Source organism: Macrotis lagotis, chromosome X (genome assembly GCF_037893015.1).
Source record: "Macrotis lagotis isolate mMagLag1 chromosome X, bilby.v1.9.chrom.fasta, whole genome shotgun sequence".
Taxonomy (NCBI): domain Eukaryota; kingdom Metazoa; phylum Chordata; class Mammalia; order Peramelemorphia; family Peramelidae; genus Macrotis; species Macrotis lagotis.
Window position 1 is genome coordinate 269347107 of NC_133666.1, and position 15295 is coordinate 269362401.

The 15295-nt window shown below is 37.1% G+C and overlaps 1 protein-coding gene across 1 annotated transcript in view; it reads left to right on the forward strand.

Annotated features, from left to right (window-relative positions):
• The window catches only part of LOC141499025 (chondroitin sulfate proteoglycan 4-like), an 86274-nt gene extending 71471 nt beyond the window's left edge, over positions 1–14803 (forward strand). The window contains 2 exon segments of the mRNA XM_074201995.1: positions 6987–7170; positions 8536–14803. Of these exon segments, the coding sequence (XP_074058096.1) occupies positions 6987–7170; positions 8536–10580 (2229 nt within the window). The 3' untranslated portion in view covers positions 10581–14803.
• The last annotated feature ends 492 nt before the right edge of the window (positions 14804–15295 follow it).

Genomic DNA, 15295 nt, shown 5'->3' on the forward strand with positions numbered 1-15295 from the left:
GAGAGGGAAGTTGATACATTTATTGAAGGGGAAGGAAAAAACACCTTGGGAACCCATTGTTCATGTAACAAGGTATGTGTTCGCTTAGATTTGGTTGGATAAGAAAACTCATTTCAATAGGATTCCAGTGGGTAACTGAGCCAAATCCAAGACCAGAGGTATCACACACGTGGTTTTGGCCACATGTGGCTTATGATATTCCAATTGCATCCCAGAACTAGGTTAAAATTAAATTGAGAAATATTTAAGAAAATAAATAAAAATACAATTTGTTGTAGTTCAGTTGTGTTCAACTCTGTAACTACTTATGAAGTTTTCTTAGTAAAAATCCTAAAGCAGTTTGCCTTCTCTACTAGGTTAAGGCAAACAGGTTTAAGTGATTTGCCCAAGGTCACCTAGTATGTATCTGAAGCTATATTTGAATTCAGGTCTTCCTGACTCCAGGTCCAATACTCTACCACTGAACCACCTAACTGCCTCAAAAAAATTTTAAAACATAAATTACATTTTAAAATTAAGGTAATATATGCCCCACAGGAATCCTTATGTATGGATTTGTGACCCTTATTTCTCTTTGAGTTTGACACTGCTGGGCTAGACTACACTTTTAGCACCACTGAGCAGAGAGACATTATCCCCTTATGTGCTATTACATGATTAACTGTGTCCTTGGGTCACCTATTCCAGCTGACTGGATTTACTTATCAGTCAGGCCAGAAATTTCTAAAAGAGGAACTGGAATAAGGGATTCATCTGACCCTCTTGGGTTCCCACCACAATTTCAATGCTGTCTGAAAGAGTAAAGCTAGAGATCTGCATGACAATATATTATAGTCTTGAAAGCCATCACTATAGGAAATTAACATTCCTTGTCCCTGATACTTATTCTGCTACCATTTGGCAGGGATGCTAAGGCTCACCTTTCCCTGGCCTTTCACTCAGTACCCAGAGTACTTAAATTAGACTACTTAGGTGCTCTATGCCTTACCCACCATAGAATCCTATGAAAACAATGTGGTTTGATGGCCAATATGGAAATATATTTTGCATGACTTTACATGTATAAACAATATCATATTGCTTGTCTTCTCAAGGGATAGGGTAGGGATGAAAATGAGAGAGTTATTTTAGAGTTCATGGGGGGAGGATTTTTTGCTAGGCAATGGGATTAAGTGACTTACCCAAGGTCACACAGCTAAGTAATTTCAGATTTGAACTCAGGTCCTCCTGACTACAGGGCCTGTGCTCTATCCACTGCACCACCTAGCTACCCCAAGAGTTCATTTTTTAAAAAATGTATGTACCTAACATAGGCAGATTTATAGGCCTAAGGAAAGGATCTGGGAACCCATGTTCAACTTTCAAGCCCTGGAGTTGGTAGAAGCCTTCCACCAAGGTTTATTCCATTTAGTCATAACCTTGAACAATGTGGAATTGTTCTAAGGGGAAGGGATGGTATGATCCAAAGCTAAAGGTCATGAATAGTATTCAATTAGCATGCTACTACTATAGAAAAACATCATTTGGAACAATGTAAAAAACATGGAAGAAACCTTCGAAATGTTACCTAATGTTCCCCCTTTTCATATGTATGCCCAGTCTCCACACTGACTTCCTGGCTTTGGTTTCATTACTGATTCAATCTTTGTAAATTCCTCTCCAGCCACAGTGAACTATGACTGGACCTTGTAGGGACTTAACTTATTCCCTCATACAGACTTTGTATGGACTTAACTTTATTCCCTCATGTTTCTTTTATAAATTTTTATATCTACTGATATTTTATATCACCTTTATTTACCATTTTATTCTTCCCTTTTTCCCTTGCAGAGGAGCCATCCTTTCTATAGAGGGCCATCCCTTATAATAAAGAATTTTTAAGAAAGGAAAAAATAGTTTGTAACACCAACCCCCCAAAGTTTTTTTTTTATTACATTCAATGTTCCACACCCATGGACATCCAGAGAAGTAGGGGAATCTGAGAGGAGGACCTTCTCCTGTCTTTTCTCTGTGTTTAAACTTGTATATTACAATTTCCCAGTAATTAGTTTCAGATGTTTTATTGTTGCTCTTTCAATTATAGGGTATATGATTTTCTTGGTTCTGCTTTCTTCATATATCATTTCATAGACTTCTTCCTCTCTTTTTCTATAATCCAGGTTTACTTTTTTTTTACTGTAATTTGGGATTTCCCAGTAGATTTCTTCTCCAAGAATTTGCCAACTACCCTTAATCCTTATAAATCAATAAAGGAGATTATTTATGATTGCTTTTTAATAAAACTCCCCAAAAGTTCCTTGAGTACTACTATTTAATTATTGTTTTTTTATCTTTTATCCCCAGTCCCTAGTACGTTGACTGGCACATATTAAGGAGCCACTTAATAATGCTTATTGAATTAATATTATGAAGTAAACAAATATGTTAATTATAAGTAGTTTTTTAACTTAAAAATGCATCAATTTCCAATTTCTCAAATTACCATATCATTGTAAATAATTATAATTATGTAACATGCACAAATGAAAAAAATCTTAAAAATTTGTGCTAAAAATAAGTATCCCAAAGAATGAGATCATTCATACACAAAGAATATGAGTAAAACGATCAGACTGCAAAAATGAAATTCAAGCTTTTTAAAAGGGAAATCTCTTATTAACTAGAAATAATGAATGAGTCTAAAAAGGTTTCAATTTGTAGCATCCCTAATCACTTCCATGTACAGGATTACATTAATTGATCCCCCCCACACACACTTTAATTGCTGTACTCATTTAGATTGTTTCAAGCTGTTAAAAATGAAATGTTCTGGTTTTGTGGTTGATGATTGCAGGTTCTTTTTCTTTCCCATAAAGTAGAAATTTCATTATAATTATTATTCATATATCCATTCTTTTCTTCTGTTAATGTGCTATTTTACAACACTACATTGGAAAAAATGCAGCATTTATTTTCCATTGCAAATTAAAATTGAAGAATTATTTTAGCTTATAGAAAAAAGTCTATAGCTTTTCAAAACTTGGGTATAGTAATGAAGAAGTAGTTATTAGTAAATAGCATAAATTTGGAGAGTAATCAGTTTAGCTGGGGGTTAATAAAGAGTGTAATGAGATCATTAAATTCTTTGTGTTTTAATTGTATGAGTTGGAATTGAGAAAAAGATCCATTGACTTTAACTGTTATTTTGAAAGTACTTATTAGCAGATGAAATACAGTAATGGCTGAGCCCTATTTCAGTTTATTCTCCTTTCAACAAGTATAGTCCTTTAAAATTCATAACTTGTGAGTTATAGGCTGTATGCTGAAACTAAGCCCTGCATGAGCAGATGGACATCTGCAAGTGAGTTGGCTGTTTGAAATCATTGGGGCTTTGCCTTCTGTCTTTCTAGTTCCACAGGAGCAGGATGGATCACAGGATCCTAGATTTAGTGCTGGAAAGAACCTTAGAATTCATCTAGTTCAATTTCTTCATTTTACAGATGAAGAAACTGAGACTCAAAAAGGTTAACTAACTTGCTCAGTCCACAGAGCTAGTAAGTTCTCCAAATATTCTCCTTTCCCTTGGCCTGCATATCAGTGTTCTCTCCTGTTTTTTGTTTTTTTTTTTTTACCTTTCTTCAGTATCCTTTAGTAGTTCATCATCTACTTTCCAACCATTAGGATATATCCCCCAACTTTAAGCCTGGAGCCTCTTGTTTTTTTCACTCTATGCTCTTTTTCATTGAAGATTTTATTTGGTCCCATGGGGTTAAATGATCACTTCTGTACAAATGAATCCTTAGTCTTTCTCCTGAATTCTAATTTTATATTATCATTTTTACCAACCTGTAAAGTGTGAGGTGAAACTGCAGTTGTTTTAATTTGTATTAGTTGGGGCAGCTAGGTGGTGAAGTAGATAAAGCACCAGCCCTGGAGTCAGGAGTACCTGGGTTCAAATCCAGTCTCAGACACTTAATAATTACCTAGCTGTGTGGCCTTGGGCAAGCCACTTAACCCCATTTGCCTTGCAAAAAAAAAACCCTAAGAAAAATAGATAATGCACTGGCCCTGGAGTAAGGAGAGCCTGAGTTCAAATGTGACCTCAGACACTTAATAATTGCCTAGCTGTGTGACTTTGGGCAAGTCACTTAACCTGATTGCCTTAAATAAATAAAATAATTTAAAAAAAAGAAAACAGACCATGTTTGTCCTTTGACCACTTTTTTATTATAAAATGGCTCTTATGAAACATACATTCTCTTATAAGTTCACACCATATAAATAAGTTAACATTCTAACTAAATTTATTCATGGGGACCTTGTGATAAATTTTAGAGTCTGTGAACTTGGGTGGGAAAAAAATTACATCTTTATTTTCCCTAACTTTTAATTGAAAATCCATTTCCATTCATGCTAAATTGTAAAAAAAAAAAATTATTCTAAGAAGTGGTCCATAGATTTTAGACTTATAAAAGAGGTCTATGATATACAAAATAATTTCAAGAATCTCTAATATAGAAAATAAAAAGTCTTTATATACATTTTACAAGGAGTGGTTATGATATATTACATTAATAATAGCTCTTTGCCTCCATTGACATAACTATCAAAGACCAACTGATATCCAAAATAACTCCTTTCCCTTGCAGCAAACTATATCCCCTTTTGCCATGAGAAAGCCAGGCTTACTTTATTATCTAAAATTACAATCCCTATAGGAATTGGATAGCCACATTTGCAAGTTTAAGGGACTTCCTTCTAAAGAGAAACAGACTACCACCATCACCCCCCCCACACACACACAACACTCCAGTCAACTCCAATGGTTTCATATTACCTACAGAAGCAAATATAAAAATCCTCTTCTTGGCCCCTTCCTACTTTACAGTCTACTTATGACTTACTCTCTTCCTCTAGATTGTGTGTTCTAGTGGCACTAGATTCCTTACTCTTCCTCAAACAAGATGCTTAATTTCCCCCTTCCAGGTATTTTCACTCATATCTGGAATTTTCTCCCTTCTCATCACCCACTTCCTGGCTTCCGATTCTTTCCCACCAAAAAAAAAAGAGCTGCTTTTTTTGTGATCTCATAGGAATACGAACTTAGTAGTGCTATTGATAGATCAAAGATTGTGCCTAGTTTTATAGGTCCTTTGGGCATAATTCTAAATTATTCTTTAGAATCTCTTTAGAATATATGTTGGTCTGTGTTACTACTAGAGATCCTCACAACTCTAGATGCTGGGTCTTCCTCCCTCCTTATGGCCCATATACACAGTCACCTAGTTTCCTAGATTTTTTTTTATAAAAATTCCATTTACTACTAATAAACTTGTTTCCTGTGAAAATGTAGTGCCCCAGACATTTTTATTGGAGATTTCCTTTTTCATGGAATCAAACTAGTTCTCTTCTCACCTTGGCATCCTTGCTTTGCTCTCAAGCTATCCTCCTGGAGTTCTTTATTAGTTGCAAGCTTTGAATAACATGAGAGAGATCCTTATTATTTCGAGTTAGTACTGATGCATCCTTAGAGAAACAGCTTACTGCTTGGTAACAGGGCTGCATAAGGGCTGTAATTTGAATTCATGTATTCCACAGCTTTGTACTCTAGTTGGAACACACCTTTTCTCATACAACTTTTGTGTTAGTCACTGTAAAAAATCTTTACAAATACCCATATGGGAGTTCAGTTAACTTTTTTGTTTTCTGTTGTTATTGTTCATTTGTCTCCAACTCTCTGTGATTCCACTTGGGGTTTTCTTGGCAAAGATACTGGAGTGGTTTGCCATTTCTTTCTCCAGCTCATTTTACAGATATGGAAACTTAGGCAATCAGTTTAAGTGACTTGCCCACACAGCTAGGAAGTATGTGAGACTGGATTTGAACTCATTAATATGAGTCTTCCTGACTCCACTGTGCCATCTTGCTTTTTATATGCATTACTAATCAGAAGCTCTAGAATAAATAGGAGCATTGGATTTTATCCCTAGAACCAAAAGGGATGTCAAAAGACATCTAGTCCAACTCCTAAATTTTATAGATTTAGCACAAAATTCTAGATCAGAGTTAAAACACCCTACTCTCTTAATTCTAGGAGATTAAAATTATGACTAAGAGGAAATATTGCAATCCAGACTTAGACCCCTAGTAACTTTCTTTATTCAATACTACTCAGCTCTGAGATCAGAGAATTTTAAAAACTAGAAAGGATTTTAGGGCTCATCTGATCCAACTGCCTTATTTTGAAGATGGGGAACTGATGGCAAAAGAAGTAAGATAACTTACTTGAGGTCATAGAGATAATTAACAGAAGAGCTTGGATTTTAACTTGGGTCCTCTCACTACAAAATCAATATGCTTTCCACTGTGGCATTTTGATTGTATTTCTTACCCAAATGATAGATATGGATTATGTATGATGTGGCTGTCTTTTCAAAACATTGTACTTTATCAAATTGTCTTTGAGATACAGCATGGCAGCATTTATTGTTATAAAGGCTTGTTAGACAACCATTCTGCATGATTTTATTTATGTCTATTTCTTAGCACACAGGACATGGCACCCAGCAGGTGCTTACTAAATGTGTATCAATTGATTGATTGCCTGTGAGGTCCTCCAATAAAATAGAATTTCCTTCCAGGGCCTTTTTTATCATTGTCTTTGCATGTCAGCGCTTAACACAGTGCTTATCATATAGTAAGTATTTAACAAAACCTTGTTGGATTGACTGAGTGGAATTGAACTGAGTGGTTCAAAGCATAAATACAGTCTCTAGCAAAAGCAGGATGACTTGTCAGGAATGTTGAAGGGATTCTTGTTCAGATATGAGCTGGACCAAAACACCCCTGAAGTCCCTTCCAACATAGGAGATTTTGCAAAAATCAGAATATAAAGGAAGATTATGGTAAATAACATTCAAGTGAATCCTTTCATTTAGTTTGATTATCTTTCTTGTTCCTATCAGATCTTTAAAGTAAATGACTGATTTTTCTTGAATTCTCAACAGGTTAATGAAGGTCTGATACTGTATAAGCATGCAAACAGTGAAATTCAAGTCTGGGATGCAGAAGACTCTTTTATGTTCATGGTATCCTCACCTCCAGCTAGTCTAGGACCCCAGGTGTTTCCTATTACAATCTCATATGATATTAATGAACCTGGTCAGCACAGTCACCTTCTTGCAAACACAGGTAAGGAGAGTAAAATGTGAGGTATTGTGTTTTTATGATCAACTGTGACCAATATTGAGAGTGGGAAGAATGAGCAGGACTCAGAATCTCTCTCTCTGACTTTTTAATCATACTGATATTGACCTTGATATTTTGGTTATATGTAGTTAGGGTTCTTCTGCACACTGCTGTGCATCTCCCTGTGTGTGTGCTTTGTCCAAATCTGTTCTGTTTCTGATTGCAAAAAAAATTTTAGAAGTCATTAATACTAATGAAAACTAGGAAATTATGTAACTGCTATTGCTGAACGACAATGAATAGCAGTTTATTATTATTGAGTTGTTTTTCAGTTATTCCCAACTCTCCATAGTCTCATTTGGGGTTTTCTTGGCAAAAATACTAGAGCGATTTGCCAATTCTTTTTCCAGCTTATCTTACAGATGTGGAAAATGAGGCAACCAGGGTTAGTGACTTGCCCAGGGTCACACTACTAGTAAGTGTCTGAGGCTATTCCAATACTAGTATTCTATCCACTGCACCACTTAAGTTATTGGAAAAGGAAAAAAAAGTTTTAGAAAATTTTTTACCCTTTATTAAAAATATCAGTTACAGACCTGCAACTTGAACCAGAGTCCTTTGATGTTGAATCTAGTGTTCTTTTTGGTTCACCCATGTTGCTTCTCTTATGTCAAATAATGAAAGGGTTTTTCTGGCAGTCTTCAGTTATGCATGCTAGTCCCTCCATACAGTATCCATCTTCTGTATCCATACTTTTGGACTAGCTGATCTTGACTCTCTCAACCTCTATCTCATAGAACCCTTTACTTCCTTTAAAGACTAACTTCAAACCCCATCTTTTCTAGCCTTTCCTGGTCCCTGTAGCTTCTAGTGACATCCCTTCTAAGGTTACCTTTCACTTACTCTGCATTTATTTTATATATTCTGATGTGTATGTTTTCTTCCTTGGTCCTTGAAGGAAGGGACAGTAGACAGACTTGATGCACTTTTTTTTCAATCACATGCAAAGATAATTTTTATCCTTCATCTGGTTTCAAGTTTATGAGGTTGTCATTTAAGCCAACTAGTCCTCTGTTTCTTCATTTATAAAATAAAGGATTTGACTTGATCTAGATGACCTCTGAGATTCTTTAGCTCTGTGATCCTGTGATTAGCTTACAAGAAACTCAGCAACAAAAACAGAAAAGCTCTTTTGAAACAAATACTAATTTAATAGTAAGATCTAATCTGCATATTTTGAGTATTTAGATGCATCTAATATACCAGAGATCAAATATAATCCAAGTGGATGAGAAACAAAGAAATGTCTCAATGTTGAGGCAGTCAGTTTATCTATTTCAGTAAAATACTGTTCTTTTCTTTTTATAGGAGCTGTTGTACAGGAAGGAAGGAAAGTCTTAATTGATAGATCTAAGTTAGATGCTTCAAATCTCCTAGTTAAATTACCTGAATCTCAGCGTGCTGCATATGAAGTCTGGTACCAGGTTACATCTCTTCCCTACCATGGTACAATTTTGGTTGGAGAAAGAAATATTACCAAAGAAAAACCCTATTTCTCACAGTTCATAATTAATAAATATGGTATCATATATCAGCATGATGACTCTGAATCCCTTGCTGATAATTTTACCTTCTCAGTTTGGTTGAATCAGAGGAGCAAATCTGCCATAAAACCAGAGGATGACTTTCTTGAAGAGGTATTTCATATCACCATCTCTCCTGTAAATGATCAGGCACCAAAGCTGAAGACAAAAGGACCTTCTCTGAAAGTGCTTCAGGGCAATATGTTCAGAATGGGACCTGACAATCTGAAAGTGGAGGATTTGGACAACTCCCCAGAAGAAATCAGATACACTGTCATCAGCAGTCCCACCAATGGCTTTCTAGCAAGAGCTCCTTATTTGGACTTTCCCATTCATGAATTTACACAAGCTGACATTGACAATGGCCAGTTGTGGTTTGTCCAAGATGGAAGTCCAACATCGGGGGTTTTTTACTTTAGTGTGACAGATGGCAGACATCGTCCACTATACAAACTCTTCCACTTGGATGTTATGCCTATCTCTGTCACCCTTGTGAATCTGACTGATCTGCTCCTTCCACAAGGCCATACCTCTGTCTCCATCACTAATGTACATCTGTCAGCCCTGACCAATGGGAAAAGTACGGAGATTACTTACAAACTAATCCAGCCCCTCCAGCATGGGTACCTGCTCATAGAAAATGAAGAAGTCACTAACTTCAAACAGGAAGACTTATTTTCTGGAAGACTATCTTATCACATGACAAATCTCACTGCTTCCCAGGACAAGTTACAGTTCATGTTGTTTACAACAGAGAACAACCTAACAGACCAGGCCCTTTACATCCGAGTACAGCCTTTAATTCAAGTCACATCCAACCTGAAAATTCCTAATAGAAGGACTTATCAGTTGCAGCGAAAGGACCTGGATGCTACTGAACTCGCAAATTTGACAAAGAGTATTCCCAGATTTGAAATCATAGAGCCACCAGTCCATGGAAGACTTATAAGAAGAATCAGTCACCATGCTGAGCCAGAAGGAATTGATGCATTTACTCAAATGGACATTGACCAAGGTATGTTGATGCTTGATACACATGCTAACATGACTGGAGTGGATATGCTTAATGATTCCTTCACCTTCACACTCAAGGCAGACCATGTACAGCCAGCTGTAGGCTACTTTCCATATACTATCATACTGCCTGATCCATTGTTTTTGCAAAGTTTTACCCCAGAGATGCCAGTGTCATCAGATAGTCTGATGGTAACTACAGGATACCAAGAAAAATCTATTGTTTCCATAAGAACCACAGCACAGCCTGACGGCCTGAGTAAGACAATACAGACTAAAAGTTTGGGTTCTGATCTCTGGGGAAGTTGGAAAGGGGAAGACCTGGAGGTAGATGCAGAGACTCCTATAACCCAGTATGCATGGTCAAAGGCCACCACTGAAGTGAGCTCAAGGACAGCCAGAACACAGCCCAGAGACAGCAGCAGTGCCCTCATGATCATCATACCACCTGTTGTTGCCACCTTTCTGTTGATAGTGACAGTGATATCACTCTGTATCTGCCTAATGTGCCGCAAGGTTAAAAAAGCTAAGCCCTTCATTGATCCTTGGGCCAACCTAGAAACCAGGACTCCAAACCTAAGTCCAGAAAAGAGTGTGACCATCCCCTCTGTCACAGTGACACCCCTTAAAAGAAGCTCCAGCAGCCCAACAGTCAGCCCTTATCTGGCCCCAAGGTGTCAGCAGTTGCTTCCCCCAGTGGCTAAACCAGTGGAAAAAATCTGTCTCTGGGATGCCCGGATAAACCTGGATCCAGAAATGGTTCAACACTGCCGGAAGACCAACCCAACACTTAGGCGCAATCAGTACTGGGTCTAAGCAGGCCTGAAAACTTGCATAGTGGTTTGGATTCCCAACATCCACAAAAAAAGATCCATGATAGCCCCCATTGCTATTTTTTAATATTATTTATTTTGTATGAGTCTTCTATAAGAGGCTCTGTGTCTCTGAAAAGGAAGACAGCTTATTCACAGTACATTTTCAATGAAACAGAAGTCTATTTGTATAAACCTTTTACAAGAAGACTTCTGCAACTCTTCTTCTCCTGAGTTTTTCAGAACTGGCAAAAGTCAGTGATGAAATATTTTTCTCTCAAGGTACAAAGCAACTCTCCTCTCATGTTTGTCTATTTGGAAGCTGGTCCAAATGCATGAAAACTATAATGTTTTTTAATGGATTCACTCCCAGTGAGTCAGTTAGAAATGCAAAAACCTTTTTGGTAAACAGGAGAGGCTATTTATTGAATCACTGAACCTGTTTCTATGTTGTTTATTTTAAAATATACTTTATTTCTTTGAACCTTGAGCTACAACCTCAAATCCTTGCTAACTCTTAAAGCTATAAATGACTCTAACATCATCTGTGGTCTGGGAGAAAAGGCCAGCAGGTCTGGCCATCTTTCAGGGATATTTTCTACAAACTTGACGTGTCAACCTGGAAACATCTGCTAGTTTCTATTACAAATCAGGACTTTACAGCACACCTCACTTTAAGGGTTGGCAAAGTCAAAATGTTAAAGCAAAGTTGAGGTGTTGCAGATTGATTTCACAAATTCAATCAATGGTATATTTACATTACCTATGCCTTTTACATATGAAATATTTTGTCTTGCCAGTATTCATATTTAAGTTGTCTAATAGAGGGGGAAAATATTCTATTTCAGACTCGCTAAGCCTCAGTTCCTTTCAAAGCAAAAAGGGGATAACAACATGTAGGCCAAAAAATTTGCCTTTGATCTTTCAGATCTGAGACTTGTTGAATGTATCACTTTTATATTTTGATCTGTTTTGTGTAAAATGTAGTGAAAAGTTCCCTCCCTTTGTATACACTGAAAGATGAATAAACTTGCTATTAAGTATATGTGTAAATCGTACTATGTAGCATATCACAGAGAGGAGGGGATGGAAATTCCACAGTAGTATGTTTTTAAACTTATCTCATGAATGGTAGCCATGCACAGTTTCTTTGTAAATTGGGTTAATGCCCCTTAAATCTTTTAGCATATAAATATTTCAAAAGATGAGTGTGATAAGCCAAGGAGCCCTTTGTTAGCAGGTGGGACACATTAAGAAAAGATACTTGGTAAGAAAATTTACAAAGGTAGAGGAGGGGTCACAACCCCCCTAAAACTCTCCCTGGCCTTCCCAGGTGCACTCCATATGGAAATTACTTTCTTTTCCTCCCTTTCTCTTCAGCACTTCTACATCACAACCTAGCTAGTTATCTAACTCTGTTGTCCAGCCAGAGCTGTGTAAACTCACCCATTCTGAGAGGCAACATACATAGTTTACAAAATCAATTGAAGAATAACATCTATTACAGTCTGGTTTCCATCCTTTGTAAGTGAGTAGTTCCAGGAAAACTGGAAAATAAGAAGGAAAGACATAAAATCTAGACCTAAAGGAGCCTCTGAGCCTTTCTATAGAGAGCTAGGGATACAGAAGAGACAGCCAGGATGCCACAAGTTTCCATTCTCATGTAGATTAACAAACATCATGCCAGCTGCAGTTACCTCTACAATAGGGAAGTGGTTTTCTCTCTCTCTCTCTCTCTCTCTCTCTCACACACACATACACACACACACACACACACACACACACACACTCCAGCCCACATAAGCACTCACTGATTTCTGTTTATTAAGGAAGTGTCCTTAGAGGGAGATGGTTTTCTTTTCATTTCACTCTTCTTGGAGAGAGAATGGGGGAGGCACTAATTATTGAGAGGAGAAATAGAGGTAAAGAGGCTAATTGGCTTCTTCTGGGCATTTGGATATGAATGGAGGATAGATGTGGACAATCCTATAAGAAGATAGCAGTATCTAGGAGTCTTTTTTTTTAAGTATTAGGACTTGAGTATGTTTGTAGGTGGGAACATAATTAGTAGGAAGGGAGAGATTGAAGAATAGTGATGACATGGTTTTGAGTAGTCTGCTAAGACAAGAAGGGTTGGGATCAAAAATACATAGAGAAGGGCTGGACTTAGGGAGAATATAAGTTTATTCTTTGCCAAGAGGTAACTAGGTGGTACAGTAGATAGAATGCTACACCTACAGTCAGGAAGACCTGAGTTTAAATCTAGCCTCAACACACTAGCTAAGGACAAGTCACTGCTTCAGTTTCTTCTCCAAATTATTGTAATGATCAAATGAAAATATATTTATAAAGCTCTAGAAACTATGTTTGGCATGTGTTAATTGATTAAATTTTGTTTTCTCAGAAATTGCAGTAAAGTTGGGAATTAGTGGGAAATTATGAAAGATGTTCAATTGTTTCAATCATGTTCAACTCTTTGTGCTCCCACACAAAGGGTTTTTTGACAAAGATTCTGGAGTGTTTGCCATTTTCTTTTCCAGCTCATTTTACAGATGAGGAACTCAAACAAACAGGTTAAGTGACTTGCCCAGGGTCACACAGCTCTTAAGTGTTCAGGCCTGGCACTCTATCTACTGTGTCATCTCTTTATTTTCTCAGTAAAATTGATTTCTAGTTCCTTAGCTGAGAGGGCAAAAAGAATGGATAGAATCAGAGTTTTAAGGAGAGAAGATTTTTAAATGCCTCTATGGGAAATAGGATAGCAAATCATTTAAGGAAGAGTAAAAGGATTGCCTTGTGACTGGGAGTCCAGTTGGAAAGATTCTCACACAGGTAGATTTGAGCTACTTAGATCCCAATGGCATGTACCTTCAGAAAGTAGCATCTCCTGAGACAGGTGGTCCCATAATTTTTCAACTCCCTGTTGCAACTCTATACTTTCTAACTGGTAGCCAAATTTTTTCAAACCCTCCTGAGTTTGAAATTGAATTCTTCTCTGAAGAGAGCAAACACAGTTTGATGAACATATAAAGCAAAAAAATATTTAAATGGGAGATTAAAGGATGAGGTTCTGGACACAAAGCTATTACCCAAGTACAAAGGAATTGGGTTACACTTCTTTCTCTATTGTAGATATGACTCATGGTAATTGATAGAACTAGACTTGGAGTCAGGAAGATTGAAATTCAAATGTCACCTTCAATAATTTACCACTTACGTGACTATGGGAAAGTTATTAACCTCTCTGAGCTTCAACTTCATTCTCTGTAAAATGAGGATAATAATGCCTAGAGTATTTAGGTTCATTGCCAGAATCATATGTGATAGTGTATATTAAAACATTTTATAAACTTTTATAGCATTATGCATAATGTCCCAAAAGTTTTTGTAGTTTTAATCTATTGCCAGGTAGAAGATTCCCCATTCCAAGAAGGAAGAAAGTAGTAGTGCTTCATTTCTAATGAAGCAATCAGAACCAAAAATGCTATGATCAAAATTCTTGATCCCTTTGGCCATAATGTCTCTGATCAAGCATTTCTTCCTCCCAGGTCTAAATAAAAGAGGCCCAATTATTTTTTCCTCCATTTTATTTTCTTCATTTAATAAGGACTGGTGTTGAAAAATCATTTATTCCCATTAGAAGGAAACAATTAGACACAAATAATAGTTCAATCATGCTGTTTCAGTAAGAAAATCTACTAGAACAAAGACACCATATAAAAGTCAACGGGTTGAAGCTCTTTATGAATTCCTTTATTAATTATGGGGTTTAAGAAAGTTTATTTCTGAAGAGCTTTGAATGAGGATCCCCCACTGATTTCCAGATGGATTCAATTAAAAAGAAACAGCATTCTCTTTTGGTGCTAGTTCCAACCCATAAAAAAAAAAGAGGGAGTAAGTAGTAGTTTGGGCAATCATCTTCAGTGTTGAAAAGAGGGTTTTAAAATTCATTTCAATCTGGAGTTATTCATATTAAAGCCTATGGAATGGCCTATGGAAACAGCCATAGCTAAAAGACTATCCCACATGTGAAGAGCCACTATAGATGAGAGGGGCTGGCTTAAAAAGGTGGAAGCTACAGAACAGCTCTTGCATTATTTCCTGGAGTTAGAAGGATCTTAACATCTTGTCCACTCCTTTTCTTGCCTCATTTTACAAAGGAGGAAACAGAAGCCCCCCCAAAATGAAGTGGCTTCTTCATGACCACACACCTTGTCAGAGCTGGAAATTGAGAGACATAGTGATGGGGGGTGGGGGTGGGAGGATGGGGAGCAGAGAAAAGTGTCTGTGGCTGAAAATGACTGCTCAGGCATTCCTGACCTGCTAACTGAGCTTTCAGTTGTGCTAACAAGCCTGGATGCCAGGATTCAATTCATCCTGCCATGGATGATAAATAACATTGTCTGAATTCTCTCAGAGAGGAAAAGAGCCTTTACTTTAGGCAATTCACTTAATTTCTCTGGGACTTGGTTTTGCATTATAATAAAAATAAGCTAGATAGCCCCCAGTGGATAGGGTGCTGGGCCTGGAGTCAGGAAGAACTTCATTCAGAGCTGGCCTTAGTCACTTAACCTGTGTAATACTAGGAAAGTCATTAACCCTGTTTGCCTCAGTTTTCTCATTCTTCAAGAGAGTGGAGAAGAAAATGACAAACCATTCCAGTGTTTTTGTCAGTAAATGGGGTCACAAAGAGTTGGATGCAACTGAAACAACTCAACA